The 24,050-nt window shown below is 42.3% G+C and overlaps 2 protein-coding genes across 2 annotated transcripts in view; one reads left to right on the top strand and one right to left on the bottom strand.

Annotated features, from left to right (window-relative positions):
* LOC128745208 (uncharacterized) overlaps nt 1-24,050 on the top strand; it is a 308,635-nt gene that overhangs the window by 7,593 nt on the left and 276,992 nt on the right. The gene's annotated exons all lie outside the window — the stretch shown is intronic.
* LOC128735259 (ATP-binding cassette sub-family C member 4) lies at nt 17,025-22,055 on the bottom strand. Its single transcript, XM_053829757.1, has 6 exons — nt 21,968-22,055; nt 20,836-21,384; nt 20,500-20,725; nt 18,516-20,431; nt 17,350-18,449; nt 17,025-17,289 (listed from the first exon to the last, which is right to left on the bottom strand). The coding sequence occupies exons 2-6, from the start codon at nt 21,355-21,357 to the stop codon at nt 17,025-17,027; spliced, it is 4,029 nt and encodes a 1,342-aa protein (XP_053685732.1). The 5' UTR covers nt 21,358-21,384; nt 21,968-22,055.

Genomic DNA, 24,050 nt, shown 5'->3' with positions numbered 1-24,050 from the left:
CATAGCATTCTCTCCTGATGAAATTGGGAGAACACCCCTTATAGTCAAATACGCGAGAGCGCAGTTCGATTCAAACTGTCCGCCGTCGGAATGGTACGTTAAGCTCACATAATATGTAGTGTAATAATTATCTATTTTTTCGTCTAACAAGCTTTCGCTCGTTCTTATGTGTTGTCCATTATTATGCTATTGTCATGTTCCTCTCTATCTGGTTTCCTTTTTTTCATTTGAATATAATTTGGCGACTGTTACAATCGATTTGCCGTCTGGTCTATATGTCTGCCGTACAAACGCACTTTAAAAAAAACATACAGCAAGAAGAAAAATCATGCAATCGCAGTAAACGTAGTAGCATAGTTACCATTGGATCTAGCGACACCGACTTTAGTACGATGTCTGCAGCTTCGCTGCGGTGACTGTCGCATTGCAGCTGTTGTTTCTTTTTCATTTTTCCTCTTTGCGATTTTCCGATGGCACCATACGACCCTCTGTGTTAGTCACACATAGGGGAATTGTGTATAACGTGCCCCCCCCTGGCCAATGTGCCCTCCCTTCGTTTTTTCCCAAACAAGCAAAATTAAAATGCAAAACCACCCAGAAACCATAGTATTTGATGGAACTAGCCCACTATGCAAGTATGACAGTGTTCACATGCTGTAAAAACAAAACAAAAATAAATTTGTTTTTGAGCAGCTTCCGATGTAACTTTTGGCGTCGTTTCCATAAGCTATTTTCTTGTCAAAATCTGTAAATAACCCGTTGTTGCAATTCTATTGCGTGAAGTGAACTTCAAAAAGACATCTCTGCCACAAATTACGGTGTGAAACGCTTGATTTGCTTTGGCATTTAATATTTTTTCAAATAAGTAAAAGCAGGCCAATATGCCCCACTTGAGGTGGTGCAATTTGCCCCCCTTGCAAATGTGGTTATAAACATACGTAAACAGATCTAAGTTGAAATTAATTGCCATTATTTAATTCAATTAGTATTGTAGAGTAACCGTGGTGGGAATAATTTATTACCAACCTCCAAATTTCAGGTAATTCAACTACGCGGTGCAAAATGCCACAGTTGCAGTATAATGTGCCCCATGCAGAAAAGAAAAAATGCACCAGAAGGCCGAAACTAGTTTTATTTTATATAAAAATACGATATTTTGAAAACAACGGAAAAAGTTGTCCTTTCTACAAAATAGAGTTGGTCTGTCACTGGTAGAAATACTTAAATTACCGCATTGGGCATATTATACTGCAGGTGGGGCATTTTACCCCGCGCAAACGAGAAACGCAACATTTAGGTGCTTTTATTAAATAATTCCTAGCATATTTATTCCACAATACTAAATGAAATAAACAATTGCAATTGGTTTTCTGCTCAAATACCAACATATACACGTAGTTGTAACGTTAATTTGGGTAAGTATATCGGAGATATATCCATTTATTCTTAGGGGGGGCACATTATACACATTTCCCCTAGCTGAGTTTGAGGTTATACTTAAATGGTTTCGTGGTCACCACCGGTGCGGCTGAATGCAACGATTGTGGCACGAGAACAAAATTGAATGCAAATACATTAGTCTGTTGACAACGCCAGCCGGTGGCTGATTTCATTGTTTTCTTTTTACATATTCATAATCAAACTAGAGGACCCGGCAAACTTCGTACTGCCACAAATTAGACTGAATATTTCAGATTGTAAAATTCTGACGAATTGCGAGAGCTGATGGTTTTTAGAAAAAGGAGTGTACCAACAGTATAAAAAGAATTTTGTAATTTTGTGAGGATTCCACCGTTTGATGCAGTCGCCCAGATAACACAAAATCGTAAAAGAAAGTTCATAATAAATCGTGTTCATGTCAATTTCACATTGGAATTGTATAATAATTAGAGTATGTCAAATCGAAGTGAACAATAAGTTGTTTTGCAGTCGTGCGTGCCTTCATATACAATTCATGACTGTGAATTATAAAGCAGTATAGACAATTGCAATATTTGATTATATCTTAATCATATATTCAGGAGTATTTAGTTGCGTGTTATAAAAACTACGCAAAAAAGAATTACAAATAATTGTCAAAGCTTTCGCACGTATATCGCCTCCACTTTGGTACATATATGTTCTTATATGGCGTGAAATATAAGTTTTTCGTTCAGATATGATTTCGTATATCTCAGTTGCAATCGAGACATACAAACGAAATGGTTTACTGGGCGATTAAACACCGGATTTTCAGAGAACGTGTATATCTGACAACCGTATAAAGCTATTAGCAAGAAATGAAAATTTGACAAAATCTCAAATTTAATATCAGCTACACATTGGAAACATGTCGGTTTAAAAGTTGGTTTGTCAATTCACAATACCTAACGGCCTTATCTTATAAACCCTACTGATTGTTAACTTAGTTTTTGTATAGGTGAACTCGATGTCTTAAACAGCACCTAATTGCTTCTGCTGCAGTTGATCGTCTAATTATAGGTATTAACGTAAAACCTTTCTGAGAACATAATCATTACACCTCCAACTATATTTTAATTGATGCTAAAATATATTCTTCTATTTAATGCCCTCAAAAATTTTTTTTGCTTCAGTACTTTAGTACAATCGTCCTATTATCATCTTGCTATTCTATATGTTGGTTCTTAAGTTAGCCAACAATTATTTGACACTCAAGCATATTTCCTTGATAACAATCAATGGTTCATTTGGGATTCTTTTAAATTTAATAATTTAAAATTGAATTCAATATTCTGCTTTGTATTCGATGTCGATAGGCATGCGATTTTTGTTTTTATTTGATTCATAAATTGAATGATAAAATTTAGCCGGAATAATAGCACTACCTAACCTTGATAGCTGTAATTTGCAAACTGTTTTAGTAATAAATTTGGGGCGAACCAACCACTGGTTGGAAGTTCGATTAAAAAAAGTTAATGAATAAATAAATAATAAATAATAAATTAGTGATCCAGATAACTTCATAATTCCACAAAATGAATTGAACTGTTTATTTCATTTCTAACCGCCTTGTCAAATATGTGAAAATGCTAATAAAAGTACACATTTGCTTTAAATTCATTTTTGAAGAAGCATAATTGTGTGAGCTTTTTTACACTTTTAAGGGATGTAAAATTTTATAGGTATAAGTACTTTTACAATAGATTTGTTGCTGAATTGCTGGAAACTTTGTTTATCTATCATATGCGACATGTATTCTTCATTTGACGATTGGAAAGTGGCAATTTAGTGCTTAAACCATTTCTAAACCTGTATTGGATCTTCTGGATAAGCAGAGGATGTAAAAAGGCATAAGTCTGTTTTGTGTTTTTTTTTTCATAAATTCGATAAATGAATAAACGTATTAATGAGATGAGCGAATTTTCTTATTGACATTTTAGACTTGTGCTTAGGTTTGTCAATAAGTTGTACTTTAGTAATTGAATATATTCTGAACTTGCAAGGGCACAAAAATTGTTAATAGCAGTGTTACATGTGGCGATTTCAATGAAGGCAACCACGTGTTTATTTACCAGACGACGAACACGGTAACGGCGCCGCTAGAAATCAAACGATGATCGCAGCAAACACTGTCATGGCGTTTGCAATGCGCTGTGGATTTTATACGGAAAACTAATTTTTCGAGTTTTCCCATCTCTACATTAAATTTTCCAATTTTTCTCGCCGTAAAGACATAGCGGTGGTGAATACGAACAAAATAAAAAAAAGATGGCGCAAATCGGACGCTCCGTTCTCAAGTGATGCGCGGTCGAACTTTTTCACTTCCATTTTTATATATAAGATGAGTGTGTAGGATAGTGGTCTGCTAAACACAGTGCGACCCCATCAAACCAAACCGGATGGAGGCGCACTGTTGTTTACGAATCTAAGGACAACGAAATCACAGTCAAAACCAGTTAATTCCTACCGAATTTTTAGGTCACCCTAGTACATCTGACGGCGCGCGATAATACATTTCATCCCTATCGCAGACCCCGTAATCCACCAGAATCCTAATTATTACAATCTATAAATTCATTATCGCTCTGTGTCAAATCCGGAACATCAACAACAATCTATACCTATAAAGAAGGATTTCTGTCTGTCTGTCTGTCTGTCTGTCTGTCTGTCTGTCTGTCTGTCTGTCCTGTGTTCCTTATAGAATCAAAAACTACTGAACCAATCGGCGTGAAAATTTGCATGTAGAGGTTTTTGGGGCCAGGAAAGGTTTTAGTGATGGTTAGAGACCCCTCCCCCCACTAAGAGGGGGGGCTCCCATACAAATGAAACACAAATTTCTGCATAACTCGAGAACTAATCAAGCAAATAGAACCAAATTTGGCATGTGGGTGTTTTCGGTGACAAGAATTTATTCTAGGGTAATTTGAGACCCCTCCCCTCTTTATAAGGGGAATTATAACTCCTCTCCCCTTTAAGAGGGGGGGTTTCCATACAAATTTCCTCATAACTCGAGAACTAATCAAGCAAATGGAACCAAATTTGGCATGTGAAGGTTTTCGAGGGCAAGAAAATTTTCTATGTTGAATTAGGACCCCTCCTCACTTTAAGAGGGGGGGCTCCTGTACAAATGAAGTACCAATTTCCTCATAACTCGAGAACTAATCAAGCAAATAGAACCAAATTTGGCATGTGGGTGTTTTCGGTGACAAGAATTTATTCTATGGTAATTTGAGACCCCTCCCCTCTTTATAAGGGGAATTATAACTCCTCTCCCCTTTAAGAGGGGGGGTTTCCATACAAATTTCCTCATAACTCGAGAACTAATCAAGCAAATGGAACCAAATTTGGCATGTGAAGGTTTTCGAGGGCAAGAAAATTTTCTATGTTGAATTAGGACCCCTCCTCACTTTAAGAGGGGGGGCTCCTGTACAAATGAAGTACCAATTTCCTCATAACTCGAGAACTAATCAAGCAAATAGAACCAAATTTGGCATGTGGGTGTTTTCGGTGACAAGAATTTATTCTATGGTAAATTGAGACCCCTCCCTCTTTATAAGGGGAATTGTAACTCCTCTCCCCTTTAAGAGGGGGGACTTCCATACAAATTTCCTCATAACTCGAAAACTAATCAAGCAAATGCAACCAAATTTGGCATGTGAAGGTTTTCGAGAGCAAGAAAATTTTCTATGGTGAATTAGGACCCCTCCCCTCTTTAAGAGGAGGGGCTCCTGTACAAATGAAATACAAATTTCCTCATAACTCGAGAACTAATCCAGCAAATGGAACCAAATTTGGCGTGTAGGTGTTTTTGGAGGCAAGAATTTTTTCTGTGATGAATTAGGATCTCTTCCCACATTAGGAGGGGGGGCTCCAATACAAATGAAATACAAATTTCCCCATAACTCGAGAACTAATCAAGCAAATAGAACCAAATTCGGCATGTGGAGGTTTTTGGAGGCAAAAATATTTTCTACGGTGAATTAGGTTCCTTCCACACTTCAAGAGGGGGGGCTTTTACACAAATGAAATACAAATTTCCTCATAATTCGAGAACTAATCAAGCAAATGGAACCATATTTGACATGTGGGTGTTTTTGGAGGCAACCATTTTTCCCATGATGAATTAGGACTTCTTACCTTTTTAGGAGGGGGGGGGGCTCCCATTCAAACGAAATACAAATTTGCTCATAACTTTAGAACTAATCAAGCAAATGGAACCAAATTTGGCATGTGAGAGTTTTAGATGGCAGAATTTTTTTTCTGTGGTGTATTACGACCCCTTTCCCTTTTAAGAGGGTGGGCTCCCATACAAATGAAATACAAATTTCCTTATAATTTGAGTACTAATCAAGCAAATGGAACCAAATTTAGCATGTAGGAGATTTTTGAGTCTTGAATTTATTTTATGATAGTTAGAGACCTCTCACCCCTGTGGTAGGGGGATATGGACTCTCATACAAATAAAACAGAAATTTTGGCGAAACTCAAAAACTAATCCAACTCGAGAAATTCGAGACTCTTCCATAAAACATTAATCAATAACAAGACCACAAAAACTATCTATAGTAACACTAGATCATTCAGGACGAGCCGGTCGCGAGTGTTGCCGGTGACCCGCCGTCGGAAGCGCCGCCCACTGGGGGGCTTGCAAAACTCGAGAAGTGACAAAGATCATCCGAGATTCATGATTTATGTACAACACAGGTTAATTTGTGGCAATACGAAGTTTGTCGGGTCAGCTAGTTACGCATAAAGCACATCAGGCAAGCAAAAGACCTGATAACCATCATTGTGTTCGGCTTAGCCGGCCGATGTCCAACTGTTCAGCTACTGCAAATGAAATGCGATGATCGAACGACCCGGCCCGGCTGGGTTGGCTGGTGGTGGCGACCTTCACCGAGTTCATCGTTCCCCGTTCATCGGACGACGGGGGACGTATGTTTAGATTCGGAGCTAAATGTATTCTGTTTCTGTTGATATCTACTAATACTATACAGCATATCTACATGACCGATGCTCGCGGCAAACAAAACCGAACCGAATTCAACTTACCGTCACTCAGTCAAGGTCGATCAGATATTAAGGCCCGCTTGGAAGGCAGGTAGAATAAATGTAAAGCAAACAAAAAAACTCGAACCGCCGAAGTGAGTTCTATTTTTATTTCTGTGTACAATCAGGTTTTTTTACGTGGCTTTAGGTGCAGTTCGTGTGTGATTTGTTCTTTTAATTGCATAATTTTTGGCACGATTTTAAAAATTACGACGGGTTATTCACCCACTACATTATTTTGCGTAAAAAAAACGTAAGTGTAGTTTGTTCGATATGTATTCTAATTCATTGTGACACAGTTCTACCGGAACTAAATTCTTTTGATTCGATGGATATTTTATTTTGGAATCTGTTAGCTTGTGTTATTTCAGAACACTATCGATTTGGAATCAAACATCTACTTCCATAGATGATACTACCTTTTTGGGGCCATCGTCTGAAAATGAGGTTCTAAAATCATACAGAAGTCTGACTGCTCTCAAAATAATGTTGACCAGCATTGAATAGAGCGATGATAAGTTGCGTGTCATCCGCCTGATGAATCTTCCAGACCATCATATTTCTTTATAAATACCAATTCAGATTCACTGGTAGAAGTAGTACAACTGTGCATGTAGCTGAACTAGTTGTTAAATTACTGGATGGAACACGGACAGATGGACAAAAATAATTGCGCATTTTTGCTTTTTAATTTGAAAAACGTTACTTGATACTCTAAAACAAAACAAAATATTTTTATGTTTCTGCTTAGGGATGTCCGAATATTTTTTCACCACTAGAAAGTGCCTTATTTTAGCTTTTTAATCTATTCTATTTACGTATAAATTGTGATTTTGGTAAGTAAAACGGTAATTTTTACTGCAATATTCAATACGGTCTAGCAAAAAAGGGCCAACCTGGACCGATGGGATCTCAATTAATTTCGGAGGCCAATATATTACTAAACATCTATACAAAATTTGATTTGCTGCTTTTGAGCAGTTTTTACGTTATTGACATTTGAGAAAACCTTATTTTTTTAGAAAAAATGCCTGTAGTTTCGGAACCGAAGGAGATAGCAACTTGATTTCTTCAAACAAAATGTGCGTTTTCCATGCGTGTGAAAGTGCTCAGAAGGCATGATTTGTGAGAAATAAACACGAAAGAAGATATAAAGAAAAAACGGATTTTTATGTCCACCCCGACCAAAAAACTTTAAATAGCTTCAGCCCATCAACCACAAGAGATAGAACTTTAATTTCATTGGCAAACTTACTTAAAATTTAACGTTCTTTAACTTTGCTGAACATTTTATTCAGCTAACTTAAGCCATAAAAAAGTTTATATCTTGCATTCGCTTACTGTGATGGTCACCCTAATGTCATAGACACCAAAAAATGCGCAAGTTAAAATAACAAATTTACTCCGAACATACTAAATACCTAGGACTAACGGTTTTAGCGTAATTACTTTTGTCCACCTAGATTTGGGTTTCATCCCACGGTGGGCTGTATGAATAAAACAGTTTGCTATGCTTTTCCCGTTTAAATCGTATGGGAGCATTTGCTCTAACTCTTTTATTCATACGGCCTAATGCTGAAATAGCTGTGGAAGCCTTCTTGCAGGCATGGTCGATGTGGCCCCCGAACTTGAGCTTGTCGTCGACCATGACTCCCAGGAGTTTTAAGGACCGCGTTGACGAAATAGTGCAGTCCCCGACGCTGATATTTGCTTGCTGCACCGACTTGCGGTTGTTCACCATGATAACCTCCGTTTTAGGATGCGCCAGCTCCAGTTTCCTGGAGCACATCCAATCTTTAACAATACTTATAGAGTGGGCAGCCGTCAACTTAACCTCTCTGATAGATTCGCCGTAGACTTCCAAGGTGATGTCGTCCGCAAAGCCGACAATCACAACCCCTACCCCTGGACGTTCCGAAGCGAATTAGCTATGGAGTCCCAGCTAGCGCTATTAAACGCATTTCTCACGTCGAGCGTGACAACTGCGCAATAGCGGATACCTGTCCTCCTACGCTGGATTGCCACCTCGGCTGACGGTGTCTGACAAGATGGCATTCACCGTAGATTTGCCTTTTCGGAAACCGAACTGGTTCCTTGACAGACTGTTTGTACCCTCAGTGTACTGCACGAGTCTGCTAAGGATAACCCTTTCCAGCACCTTGCCGGCAGTATCGAGCAGCAGGGGCGGACTGGGAACCAAAGGGCCCACCGGGCCTTTGAGATTAGGCGCCCAGCTTGCAATATTCTCATGATAGTGAATTAACACGAAAAACGACATCCACTCAAAAGACATCAGCGTTACAAGGACAATAAATCGAATGATTATGGGCTCTATTTTGTAAGTCACGTCGTGCAACTTGACTCGACTCAGGCACTGTCGAGTGTCGAGTTCCGGGAGAACGGGCAACATAGCGGCTCGATGCTCGAAACAAAACAAACTCAGTCGTTATTAGGACCGAGTCACCAGCTTCTAGCGGGTGCGTCATATTAGCGGTTCACGGTACTTTAGTTTGAACGCATTTTTCTTCAACCCAATCTTCGCTACTTTGAGTTTTAGTTTGTTCAGCCACCACCACAGATGTTGTTCTATCGACAATATCCATTTCATTGGCAAAGCAGACGATCTAACTAGATATGCTGAAGATTGTGCCTGTGTGTTGCTCCGTTCATAACATCCTGTAACGGCATGTTGAACAGCCCACATGAGGGATCATCACGTTGATAAAGTCCATTTCGAGGTTAGAATAGCCATGATTTTACGGTCGATGGTATCATACGGAACTTTGAAATCAATGAAATAATTGTACGTAGAATTCTATATTCATGAACTTTTTGGAGGATCTGCCGCAGCGTGAATATTTGATTCTTTACTGACCGTGCTTCAGCGAACCCGGAAGAGAACTTTCCACATTCTGATAAGTGCCACTGTGCATCTTTGCCAGCAATGCAACGTTTTTTTCATCTATCACCCATTTATATTTCTGCAGATTTTAAGTTACAGGGTTAATGACATGCAAAATTGCAAGTATCAAATAAGCTGATTTTATAAATGATAGGATGTCAACAGTTCAATATATATGAGTAGCTTACTGCGTCTTCACGTCAGAACAGAACAGTTCATAGTGCAGGCGATTCCCGTGCCGAGTTATAGCTATCCCTGGGATTAAACTTCTGGGTTCTCTTATAAGAATTCTGCTTCTATAAGCAAGGTATTCTATGCGAATCCTCTGCAGAATTTCTTCACAAGATTTCAATGTGAGGAATGCCCGAGTCTCTGCGCGAATCTTTTTGGTTCGTCCTGGTAGAGCTGCGGAAAAAAGAACCCACCGTCTAAAAACGTCAATACGAAGAGCACGTGCTCGCCAGTCCAGAGGAGAGGTTCGCCAGCAACGACACACGAAGTTTCTACAAAACGGCCAGGTGCAAGAATTTTGCCATGCCTGTGATGTGCAATGATAGTGCTGGCAACCACTGACAAAACGACGGTAGCAGCCAGGTGGAAGAGTATTTCCAGACGCTGTTGAATAGAGAAGTAAACACGAAGATCAGCAGGTACAGGATAAGAATTTTGAGCGACGGCCAAACTGTGGAGCCATCAACACAGGAGGAGGTCAAAAGAGCAATCAGTGAGCTGAAAAACGGTAAGGTTGCTGTAAAGGATGGTATCCTGGCTGAACTTCTAAAAGCGAGGAGCGAGCAGCTGTACGAAACAATTTGCCACCTCATTGTCAGGAACAGAATATGGGAGGAATATAAATTTCGGAGGAGTGGTTGATTGGCCTCATTTCCCATAATTTTAAAAACGGACATCGACTTGAGAGTAAAAACTATCGAGACATTACGTTGCTCAATTTTACCTATAAGGTGCTCTGCCTGTCGTGTGTTTTAGACTGAGTCCGTTAGCTGAGTTCTTCGTTGGCGAGTATCAAGCTGGTTTTCATGAGGCTCGCTTCACGATGGATCAGATATTTACCCTGCGTCTAGTAACTGACGAGTTCCGGGAGTACAACTTGCAGACTCATCATATTTTTATGGATTTCAAGGCGGCATACGATTCAGTCAAACGAAATGAGCTGTGACAGTTAACGCTAGGACATGGTTTTCCCACAGAACTAGTTACGCTGATTCGTGTGACGCTGGATGAGTAAAAATAGCAGATGAGACCTCACGTGCTTCTTGACTTTGCGGATGACGTCGATATCACCGAAATCAAAAGTAGAGCAGTGAAAGAAGCCTTTAGGTCTTTTATTGAGAAATTGGGACTTACCATTAACACCGCCAAAACGAAGTACATGGCGTGGAAATCCAAATGGTGTTGGTGTCGAAGAGGAACTGAATATATTTTGGTATGCTCGTGACATGTGACAACGATGTAAATCGCAAAATAAAACGACTAATTGGTCGGTATTAAGTCAGACCGAACCAAGTGACAAAACTATGATTCCGAGAAAAACGCGTTCAAAGTGTGCAGCTCTGTATGGTTCATATGCTACCAATCGTTAGAAATCATCTCATAACTATGACTGTTTGCAATATTTATGTAGCCTGATTGGAGTAAAATGTTGCTTAGAAATTTCTTGATCGTTTGCGTTCATTAACTCATTTTTTAAAATTTTGCGACTTGGTCCGGTCTGATTTATCACCACTTGTAGCTGCGAATTGGCCTTTACGCAGGCATTACATTTTGTAGCTGAAGTCCCGTAGCTTGCAAATTCGCATAAACTGACGCTCTAGAGAACACTAATCCTCTCGGTGGCCCTTTACGGACATGAATCATGGACGCTAAAAGAAGCTGATCGACGAATGCTTGGGGTTTTAGCGTAAAATTTTGCAAAATCCAAAATGGCGTGTAGCGCAGACGCATGAACCACGAGCTATATTAAGAATGTAAATATGCTGTTATAATAAGATAGTACAGTGTGACAGTCTGCGCTGGACTGGTTACGTGTCTAGAAAGCCCGACGAAAGAGTAGCCAAAATTATTTTAAGCAGAGAATCAAGAAGAGGCCGTAGACTTCGGAGTAGACATCGCACTGATAGATGTGCGCTATCGAGGATGATGCACGTTCAGCTGGTGTTCGAGGGGTTTGAAGAAAGGTAGCTTAGGATTGAGTACTGGAGGACCATAATTCATTCGGAGCAGGATCGATAACGGCCCGTCGCCACTGAAGTAAACTAAGTATGGAGCTTAAGCCGACAGTTCGAAATCTATAAGTAGTCAAATAACTGCGGATGTAATACTAATTTTACTTTTAAATGCTCAGAATTGAAGCTAGTAATATTTTCGGAGCTTTAACCCCAACAGCTCAACCTAAATGATTTCATGAATCACGGGGCCCCAGCAATTGAACATTCGTGAGTCGTAGAAAAAGTTCAATTGAAAGAGAAACTTTGGTTTAAAGTTCGGGGCCCCAACAGTCCCATTTGAAGCTGAATTTTCAATTTCGGTTGATTTCATAAATCATGGGGCCCCAGCAATTGAACATTCGTGAGTTGCTGAAAGAGTTTAACTGAAATAAAAATTCTGGTAAATCTCATTTTGTGTAACGACAAAATTTTTTTTGGGGCCCACCGGGCATTTGCCCGGTTGCCCGGTGGGCCAGTCCGCCCCTGTCGAGCAGACAGATCGGCTTATATGATGAAGGGACCCGGAGGTTTTCCCGGTTCTGTCGCTTCCATCTTTCCGGAAAGTGGCCAGCTTCCAGGCATCTACTCGTTCCTGCCCCGAATAATTCGGGAGCCTCTAGAATAACCGCTTTAATGGCCATATCCGGCATTCCGTCTGGCCCCGGAATCTTGCTCACCTTTAGGGATTTAGCGGTCTCAATGAGTTCCTCGTTCGTAACCGTCGCTTTCTCTCCAACCCCTAAGCCGCCGTCGCCCACGTTACTTTGGATGTTCGGCATGAAGGTCGACCATCCTACGCAATGGTCTGAGATACTAGAACGTCGGCCGTGGGGTGACTCTGCGACCTGAGGCCAATTTTATAGTGAGTTGCAAGGTCAACTAGGGATGGCCAACACTCCCCCCGAGTAAGCCGAACGCCTGTTCGCTTTGCTCTCTTCCGCGTAAAACGTCCAGAACCGCCAGTTTTGTTGCAGGACAATCGCAGACACCGCTCGCAGTTCTAACTGTCGCTGATCGGATTCGACCGTCCTTGCTGGGATGCGTTGCGATGACCTTACCTTTCGGCCAACAGTTCCTGGGTAGGTTGGAGTCTACGATGACCACTACGTCGTCTAGCGCAATCGGCTTCGTAACGATAAACCATTTCGTCCGTTTTGTGATGTCGGGAAGGTAGTCGGATAATCAGCGCTTCTAGAACTGGTTGGCCAGCGCTTACCCTACTAACACGGTTGTTACAATGTAGTTGTAGTAACCGAATTATGACTAATTTCAGTCGTAATCCGGTTACTTCAACTAAATGGGCCTAAAGTGTGCTACTTGGGTAGGATGTACGCCAGTTTTGCTTCAGGAGGGCTCCGCTGTCATCCGATGAAGTAAAGGGTTTCTATCCATCGGACGACCCCACTAGAAAGTCATTCGGTGTGAGTGCTCGTGACGAATCCTCATTGATGGGCACATGGGAATTAAGTGTAGTTTCCACCTCCGTGAGCATGCTCCTCAATATCTCTTCGGATGGCTTTGTTAGAGGACAGATGGCCATTAAGTTTTTCTTCACACTTTGAATCAGCCGCTCCCAGCTACCGCCCATATGGGGAGCCAGAGGCGAGTTGAAGTGCCAACTCGTCTCAGCGATTACGAAGTTGCTGCTAATTTGGTCGTAGTCAACTGCGTCCTGAAGCTTATGATGCTCTCGACTAGCGCCAATGAAATTGGTCCCCCGGTCGCTTCGAATCGTTCTTGAAGTACCGCGACGAATGATAAAGTTTCGGAGTGCAGTTATGCACGAGTTGGTGCTTAGCGAGTTGACCAATTCTATGTGAATCGCTTGCACCGTGACACAGATGACGATCATTCTCCGTTCTTTGACCTATTAAGACCTCCATAGGCACGAAGTAGTCTACGCCCACGTGGGTGAAGGGCTGTGTGTAAGCTGCTAACCGTTCCGCGGGAAGGTCTGCCATAATTGAAGGTTGTGGGACCGTGGATTCGTTTTTGCACCTTCGGCAGTGTTTTCTGACGGTTGCGTACTGAACGCGAATACGAGGAATGATGTATTGTTGACGTAGTTCGTTCACGACAGTGTCATGGTTTTGATGATTGAACTTTTCGTGGTAGTGGATATTCAACAGGGTGGTCACAGGGTGTACGGGAAAGATTACCTGTCGTTGTGTTTCTTCGGTAACATAATCGCAAGCAGATATTCTACTACGCATCCGCATTACTCCGCGGTCATCCAGCCAGGGTGGCTATTTTTGGGGTTGATCCTATCCGCATCGTTTTGGTTTTTGATAAGTCGGACTATCTCGTCGGGGTAGCCTTCTCGTTGAGCTAGGCGGAACAGAGAACCTTCGGTCTCGTACAGTTCCTCTCTGGATAAAGGGCCGCCTACGGCATGCTTTTTCAATCTTTGCGATGGCAATTTGCGATGAAACGGTGAACGTAAGCGGTTACATTGGTTAGCCGTTTCCAGTTTGAGAAATTCTACAAAGGAGGGCCGCAACTCGTTGACTGTATATGCTGACTTTGAGGAAACTTGATGCATAGTCATGACACGATCCAACTAACGAATTCTGGGTGTATATAACTTTTGGTCCAAATCCGAAAACTCCCAACCATCTAAAACGCGATCAATCCAGTGTAGCTGATATCTGAGTCACACTAAATTTCATTAAATTATTGCTTGTTTTAAAACTTGCAACTACGAAAAACGCTGTTGAAGCCACGACAAATTTTCTTTAATATTGAATCGATTTTGGAAAGAAATCGTCCAAATCGTCATAAAATCACTTGAATGTACCTAACAGAATACTTTTACAAGCAATTTGTTCACAAGTGACCTAAAATTTGTTCCAAAACTTAGAAAAACTGCCAAAGTTATTGATATGCGTTTATTTATGCTTGAATAAGCAATATAGTTACTATATATAGTTCGGCGGATACAAAAAGCGGGAGAAAATTAAACGTCAAAAGCGGAGCCAATCGTTTTTCAAAATTCGAAATGTAGGAGTAATTTCAAGAAACACATTTTATTTTCACAGAACTACTCATTTTCAACACCTACTAGCTATGATTTTTCGTAAAAACCTGCACATTTTTCCATAATTTCAAATTTAATTTCAAAAATCAGGGACGCCAATTTGCCTGGTTTTCTATCCGCCGAACTATATATATAGTAACTATAATAAGCAAGGAAAAACGCATAACAGTCACAGCATGCCTTGATCCTTGCGTTGCCTTGCGTTAATTCAATTGTTCAAAAGGTCCTTTTTGACTCAAATCTCTTCCAGGCCTTTTCTCCTTTTTATTGTAATTTGTTATCTTGAGTTTATAGTGAAGTCGCTTGATGGGGTTTGTTTGACTCAGAAGCTTGTCGCTTTCCTGTGTGTCCGGAACACTCCCAGAACGTGTCCGAGTATGACCAATCTGATCGTGGACAGTATGTGTAACAACAAATGAACTATTTCAAACCAGTTTTGCAATTTCGATCACTGACTTAGAGATGTCACATGTTGTATTTTAGGTAAATTCTGAAACTAATCCATGTAGAGGTATCTGGAACATTCAAAGACATGTTTAGATGTGGCCAATGACATCTTGAACACTTTATACGACTACCAATAGTCTAGATTTACAAATCCGTGTATTTATAGGTGTCACATGATGGGTTTGTTGTGATTCAAAACGCTTCTATGTTCAAGTCCCATATATTCCGGAACATGTTCCCACTGTAACTTCGGAATCGTACATCCGATCCAAACTCTCCTCAACAGTGTTCTACTAGGCCATAAAATCTTCCGTTTAGTAGTTGCTGCAGTCCAATCGGTCTAGGCATTTCCAAAAAACAGATGCTTATTGATATATTTTTACTACTGTGACTGTTATGCGTTTATTTGTAATTAGGGACTGACATTTGATATTTTTTTCAACATCTTGGGAACAAACATAACTTTTTTGTTTGAAATAACGAAAGAATAGTTAATTTAAAGATGATTCTCAGGTTTATCTCAAAAGTGGTGAAAAGTCATATAGGACTGTTATGCATTTATGGGCAGTGCAGTAGAACACTCCACCCACTTTGGCAACCGCAAATCCCTCGTCTGCGGTTGACACAACCTCTTGAACCGGGAACCTCCTTGTCATTCATATAGGCGCCGTCTCGGACCTATCCGAGACCCAGTTACCGTTTCCGGCAGGGATGCGGTATAGGTCCGAGGTAATGTCAATGTGCGTCAACGACTCAGTAACTGCTTGGTACAACAGTTGCTGGGCGCTGGGCCGCGTAGTAGTGATTCAGGTTTAGTTGCGTTACCTGAACTACGCCCGTGTTTTAGTCGCCGGCGCGCCTGCCGGGCACTTTGGGCCTCGTGTTGAGTGCTTAGCGTCCGTTAGCCGGTACATATCAGAGAATGCCTGCGTTAACGTGATCGCAACGAAGTTAGTAAAACGCAATAGAATAATTTTATCGCCAAAACCAAAATAACGCGATTACGAATAAAAGTAAAGCATCTCTCGTAGTTTGCTTTTTTTATGTTGAGATAAGAATAATTCTCACTGTATTCTAAATGTTGCATTAGTTGCTGACCGTAAAATGATTTTTAGTAAAACGTATTGACCGAAAGGTTTTTGTTATGCCGAACAAGCTTACCAGTTCGGTATGATGAATCATGAACGCACCCAACTATCTATAGAATATGTTGTTTCCAATGCCAATCGTTTCAGTGCAAACGAATGTTAGATGATGTTGAGGGTGACTATAATATACACAGGCGCTATCTTCAATACGCTCCGCTACAGTACCAAATTACACCCATGATAAGTGCCGGCAAACCAATAATGAAACAAAATAAATGTACGTCACCATTCGGTGTCATGTTTCGCATTTAAATGATATTATAGCCTAAAAATAGCACATTGTTTGTGTACTCAATCGTAGGAGCGAGTTCGTTTTAGAAAAAAAAATCACCAAAAAAAAGGCAAAGAAATATGAAACTTTACGGTGCGGACTGGATTTAATTCCGCATTCATACGCCATCCACGCAGCTTTGCGACTGAACGCCGACAGCAATCACTGACGACTGAGAAAAGAGACCAAAATTAATCAAACTTGTTGGCTTCCTCCCGCATCGCTAATTTTTGTTTTACTTTCTGGGTGGAAACGCACCGGTGAGGGAAGTACGAAAAAAACAAAAGTCAGAAAATCATTTAGTTGCTGATTATTCTATTAGTAAATAAGTAGTCTAGGATGTAAAAATCTATCGATTAAATTTCATAAAAATGTTTAAGCACTTTTGTCCCTAAAAGCTACCTAGCTACATGAGGCAGTTCCTGTAAGTGGTTTTCTTTTCTTCTTTGCTGAGGTGCATTTCTTTCTACTGGTCTATGGTTGGCTACATTTCGAGTTTTTTGTGGTTTTCATCAGCAATTCGCATTAATGAGGCAGCCGTTGCTACGCCAGTTTGTTCCACCAGCCTGCGCAGATAGCCACCGCCTCCATGCAGCAGTTTGTATGGGTGACCAAATTCGACGACTCGTCCGGCGTCCATTACCAGCACCCGGTCACTGTCCATAACCGTGTGTAAGCGATGTGCTATGGTTAATACTGTGCAGTCTGCGAATTTGGTGCGAATTGTAGTTTGAATCAGTTTATCCGTCCTACAATGAAACATTTACTTTAGCTTGATACTATGCCTAACATGAAAAAGTTTTACTTACTCTGGATCAACATTCGCGGTAGCTTCATCAAGAACTAGAATTTTATTCCTTCTGAGAATTGCTCTTGCTAGGCAAACCAGCTGACGCTGACCCATACTAAAGTTACTGCCACCGTCGGACATTTTACATTCCAAGCCACCGGTGAAGGAGGACACGGCCTCTTTCAATTCCACTTGATCCAGCGCACTCCACAGTTCTTCGTCACTTTTTTCCTCGAACGGATCTAAATTACTTCTCAACGTGCCATAGAACAGTATTGGATCCTGTGGAATAATCGATATTTTGCTTCGCAGATCCTTCAACCCGAGTGTCTTCGTATTGATGCCATCGATTTCGATCGTTCCATCGTAGGGTGCTAACCGAAACAAGGCCTGAATGAGCGAAGACTTCCCGGCACCAGTTCTTCCGACGATTCCAATTTTTTCGTTCGACTGAATGGCAAAGCTTAAATCCTTGAGCACCTTCTCTCCGTCATCCGAATAGCTAAGATCCACGTTGATAAACTTAATAACACCCTCTTCGGGCCAACTTTTCTGTGGCCTGTATTTTGGTGCGGTCTCCAGCGGAGGTTCCGGCGGTAAATTCGTATACTCGCTCACTCTTTCCACCGAAACCATTTGATTTTCCAATTCCGCCGATTGTCTCATACCCCACTGACACATCCCTATCAAGCTGATGGTCTGCGTTATGGCCAGACCAACGCTACCTCCCAGCGTGTCCTGACCCCACAGTAGGAAGCTCAGTGTAACCACTGCCACGTAGATAACGCACACCAAATCCAGCCAAAGGGCGAACGCTCTGGTGGTGGTAATGAAAATGTAAAAAGCCGAGGTATTGACGTCCATCTGTTCGTTGAATTCCTTGGTTAGTGCGTCTTGGGCCTGGAAGGCACGAACCGTAGACAGTCCCTGTAGGGTAGCATTTGTGTGCGTGAAAATTGGCGAGCGGTTGACCGATTCGATGCGCTTCACTGCCCGCGAACTGTTGAGGTAAATCTTTCGGATGAAGAACATCAATGTTGCGATGATGGCCGTTGGTAGCAGAAACCAATAGTTAACGATTGAAACCAGTGACACTACGGCTAGTATTTCCAGTGCAAACTGTAAGTAAAAAAGGAAGGTGATGTTAGGTGAGCATCTAATTTATGTTTTCAGGGAAGTACTTACGACCAAACACTCGGCTAATGACATTGGCAGGCTGGTGTCGATTGTTCCAATATCCTTGGAAAAACGATTCAGCACTCGACCGGATGGGTTGGTATTGAAAAAGTGCATTGTAGCACGAGTGAGTCCGCGAAACATTTTATCATGGAGTTTCATCGAGATTCGTAAACATGCATGGTAGAATGAGAACGTTCGCTGCACGATCAAATATACGAACGCACCTAACAGAATGGCATACGTCTTAATGTACGTCTGTCGTTCTTCATCGTGGATTGGATCCGTTTGTGCCGCCATTGATACGTTGTAATCCAGTGGAGTCTCATCAGTTTGGTTATGGTTATCCTTAAGTACGACTGTTTGTGGTCCAAGGGATTCCTCCCAGTTCACCCACTGAGCCACGAAATAATCCACGCTGCTCATCGCAACCTGCGCCAGGACAATCAGCAGCGCGATAAACAATATCCACAGAGTACTATCAATCGCTGTGAAATAGGTTTTATAGACGGAAAAGTCAACTTTTCCTTCACCTTGAGATTCCTTTTCTTCTTCCTGTTTTTCCATGTTTAGATCCACCTTTGCACTGTGTGCTGTCAGTTTTTGGAAGTCTTGTTCGAACTTATTTTCGCCTGTGGTCTCCTCCGGGGTTGGCGTCGAGAGAGAATCGAGTCGAGTTCTCTTAATCTCTCGATAGGGCCCTTCCAATTCGACCGTGCCGACGTCCATTAACAGCACATGCTGGACATCCTTCAAATACTGCAATTGATGCGTCACCAAAACGCATACCTTATCGGCTAAAAACTCGCGGATGCACAGATCAAAAATGTGTTTGCCGACGTGTGTATCCACCGCGGATAGCGGATCATCCAATAAATAGATATCGCTCTTCTTATACACGGCCCGAGCTAGATTGACTCTTGCCTTTTGACCGCCACTAAGACTGATGCCTCGCTCGCCAACGATCGTCTGATCCCCATGCGGAAACAGCTCGAAATCACGCTCGAGCGCACACACCCTGACCACTTCCAAGTACCTCTGTTCATCGTAGTCTTCGATGAATGTTATGTTATTTCGGATACTTCCTTCGAAAAGCCAAGGTTCCTGGGCTGCATAACTGATTGTTCCATTGACTTGCACCAAACCCTCATCAACTTCCAGTTCTCCCAGTATAACCTGGAGCAGCGTCGATTTTCCCGATCCGACGGCACCAATTACAGCACACAGTTGGCCCTCGTCGATAGTTGCCGTTACCGAAGACAATCCCACGCTGGAATCTTCTTCACTCATGACCCATTTTGCCGTAACGTTTTCCATTACGATGCCTTTCTTTTCACTGGAAGCATTCACGACTCTTCGGGCCAACAGCAAGCGTTCTACCTCTTCCTCCTGAGTCTTTCCATTGCTTTTGACCCGCTTCTCTTCATCCTCTATCAAAACTGTACCTTTGGCTTTGATTGCACCCGATTCGGTCGATGTGACGGGAATTTTCGGTTTTCCTTCCGCCGTCAGTAAATAGTCTTGTATCCGTTTCATCGAAATATACCCTTCGGCACAGAAGGTTATCGCCAAAGGCCAAAAGTGTACCATGGATTCGTTCAGGATGTTGTAGAAGCTGGACACGATAAACACTTTCCGTGCCGTAATAAAATTCCCGGCGTACAGGTAGGACAGCAAGCTGAGAAATATCGAAACCCGTGAAATCACGAAGAACGAGGTCAACGTAGCCCGAATGTAGGCCCCGCCGCGAATCGCATTGATCTCCTTGCGCCGTATCTGGTTGATCATTTTGGCAAACGAGCTCTCCCAGGTGTACATCTTGATCACCTGAATGCCCTGTATGATTTCGTTCATGAAACGCACCCGCAGGTCGGTTCGTTTGGCCGCCCTCATGCGGTAGGTGGCGGTTTTTTTGCCGATCCATGCTAAAAGTGAAAGTGAAAGTCATAAACTATTATCCATGGGGAAAAGAATGAAATTGACTGGGACCTACCTTGTAGTGGGATAAAGCTGAGAAGGAACGCCATTCCAAGTAGACCGGAATAGCCGATCTCGAGGTAGATAAAGTAACCTAATAGAAGACACTCGGATGGGCCCTTCCAGAGATCGTGCACGAAAGCGAGAGCAACATCGAACTTGCTGACATCGTTCGATAGCAGGTTGATGATTTTTCCACTTAGGCCATCTGTGTTGGTGGCCGATTTGCTAAGCTTCATACACTGGAAAAACGGAAAACGCACTTCAGTTAGCAACGAGGTAGTAATTTTTGTCCGTTATCAAAGCAGAGCTGCCACTCGACAGGTGGCAGCCTGTCAGATAAGCACCTCACCTTGCTATAAATCAGACAGGAACTACCGATGCGAAGTTTCATACCAACTTCGAGGATGTACAGTATGAATGGATGGAATGTAAGTACTGGAAACAATGAACAGCCGATTACACCGGCAGCGTAGTAGTATGCTTGTGCTTTGCTAATCTCTGTTTGACCCGGAGAGAAGTAGGAAACCAGACCACCCAGCAAAAGTGGTTGAGCCACGCGGTTGGTCGTTTCGACTATTGAATATAACAAACCCCAAAGTAGGGTTGCTTTGCAGAAAGCGCGATAGAACAACCGCATCAAACTGGGATGTGGCCGCTGCAATTCGTCCGCCCACAGCCGCTCGAATTTGTCCGAAAGCCGTTGACTCTGGTGTTCCGGCAAGGTTGCGTACAGGAAATCCTCGGTGATTTCATTTCTCTGGCCGGCACGGAAAATTTCTTTTAACCACCAGAAGGTACGTCGCGACAGGAAGGATGCATTCCGGATTGGATTTTCGGTTTTGTTCTGGCTGAATTCTTTGTCTCGGTTCATCTTGTGTATCGATGCTAGGTTTTTGACCTGCGGGAGTAATAGATAGATAGGAATTCACCATGTAAGTACAGCTCGTTGAATGGAGAGGGGGGAATTACATTGTTCGTCTTGAACAAAAACGGGGATTAACGGATGGGCGTGAGCTATTGTGGTATGTAATTTGTTTTCCACTTTATTCTAAAACGGTATAAATAGCATCACTCGCGAATGACAGCCAACAACCGCAAAAAGAGCGGAACTACGCGAAAAACACACATTCAAGCAACCATTGATTATTTGTTCGCTCATTGCCAACAACAGCAGCAGATCGAACCGGTTTATCGTACGTCCGCTTCACCCACTTTATGTAGCATCTGAATGGAAAAGAGAGGGTCATCACTACAGTGATTGGCTGACACATGATTTCGCAACATTACGATGATCGATCGAACCTATTAGTGGTCAAGTCCCGTTGTAGATCCGGTAGAAAATAGAAGCACACACAAATTTCACAGATTGCTTGGCTTCAACTTTCCGTTACTTTGCTCTATGCCGTAGGTCTCAGCGTCACCAGCTGACACAGATGTCTGCAGTTCACTTTGCCATTTTTTTCGTCTCGTTTTGCACTTACACAATCGAACGTAGAAAGAAAACAGCTGTCTGCCCCTCAACCCATCAGCATGTGAGTCGGTCGCGGCGGCCTCAGACAGACGAAACAAACAGATCGACGACAAACTAAAACCTCGAGGTCTTTCCCCGACGAGCGATGACTCCACAATGACTGATTCGCTCCGTACGCGCGTCACAAAGACGAGAGCGACGCCGTCCCTCCTGCTGTAGCATAACAAAAGCATGATGGAAAGGCCGCTCTCTGATTTCCGTTTGCCGCAATGTTTCATGTTTTTCTTCGCACACCATGCGGACGCGATGCGATTTTTAGTGGGAAGCGAGAGAGAAAAGAGAACTAGAGAGATCACCCGTACTATTTTCCTCTTTATTCGGTCTCGAAAACGAGAGCGCTTTTTATGCTGCCTTTTATGTTTGTGCAATTATTTTTTTGTTGCTTCAAGCTGGTTTGTGCCGGCTTTTTCCTCCCGAACTGACCGAAACCGACGAAAACCTTTCCTGACTTGTGTTATGGCGTCATACTGGGAGCGAGGAATGCGAAAATGCACTGAAGTTGACGGATAAATTCACTTTCGGATATCAGACGTTTGTTATGCACATCGATGAAATACAAAAACTTTTTCTATTTTGTCCAAATTTTTCAGTAGAACGGCAGGAAGGTCCAAACAATCACTTGATGTACGTGCAAACTTGTACAAGGAACACACCTTTATCTTATCTTAAGCTCCCACGACGGCACAAGGTTGAAAAATCGTCGCTGACGTCGACGAACCTCCCGATGTTGCTGAACCTTCCGAATCTAAATGTTACTAAACTGGATGCCTTCTTTGGACCACTATAAATATCAACACATCTCGAGCAACAGCTGACAGACTGATAAAGTCTCCACTTGATGTTTATTGATGGAGTTCTTTGCGACAACGCAAATTTACTGCGGACGCCACAGCGTCCTATCTGCTGCCTTCTCACACTCGACTGAACGACCGCCCGGCTTCTTCATTTATCGCTCTACATACAATCTCATAAATCATCGCCGAGCTTGGGTCGGTCGTGGTGAATGAACCCGTCCTCGCGAATTACACCATTTAACGAAACAGTTAAACTGTTCAACCTTCGAAATCGATTCGGGATAGATATACAGCACTGGTTGATTGATCACACTGCTAGGGTGGTTCTTCTAAGCAATCCGTCTATAGAATTGATGAAAACGAACGACGCAGGAGTTTTGTTCGAAAATTACTAACCACACAATAGCGACACGCACACCCTAACGCGCTCATCGAACAAATACGAAAATCTCTACGCGAAACTTTTCGCGCCACCGTGTCGACCGCGTGTAGCTGAGCCGTGGTCGGTTCGGGATATGTTCAATTCGAAAAGCAATCGTAACTAATGCGCACGGCTCTGATAAGATACCGGCAATATATTTCGCCAAACTGGTTCCATCCAACGCGGCAGCCATGTGCGCGCTTGTGATGCCTCAGGCGGCCTGAGCCTGATACTGAACGGTTTTGTGCGAAAACAAAGCGTTTCGACGGAGACGAATTTTTATTGAAATGTGCCCAAACCGGCGTCGACGGCAACTTGAATTTACTACGCAAATTATTCAACAGATTACCATATCGGTAGGACGTAGGAGTGTCTGTGCAGCTGCAGAGCAGCCCTTGTTTCGATTCTCTCCGAATTTAATGAAATTTCTCAGCGCTAACGACGTCGCACATGTACAGTTTTCGGCAAAACAAAATCGATTTCCCTGTTGACGTACCTATTTACACCATCAACTGTATGTATGTGTGGGGGAAAGGATTCTATAACATTAGTCCGAATACCACTAGCCCGAAAACCACAAGCCCGAAAGCAACTAGCCCGAATGTAACACATGCCCGAATGTAATACCAGCACGAATGTACGACAAACCCGAATGTAATATTAGGAGGTCCGTAACCGCAAGGCTGCAGAATCTACTTTGATGAGCGAAACTTAGCAGAATCAAAACCGTTCTATTTAAGGATGGAATTATTCTCAGGTCACTCATTATCAATCCTTTGTGCAAAATTTTATATTATCCTAATGATGCTTCTTATAGA

The sequence above is a fragment of the Sabethes cyaneus genome, chromosome 1, assembly GCF_943734655.1.
Source record: "Sabethes cyaneus chromosome 1, idSabCyanKW18_F2, whole genome shotgun sequence".
Lineage (NCBI taxonomy): Eukaryota > Metazoa > Arthropoda > Insecta > Diptera > Culicidae > Sabethes > Sabethes cyaneus.
The sequence above is the reverse complement of the archived record's forward strand: the minus strand, read 5'-3'. Positions and strand labels throughout refer to the sequence as shown.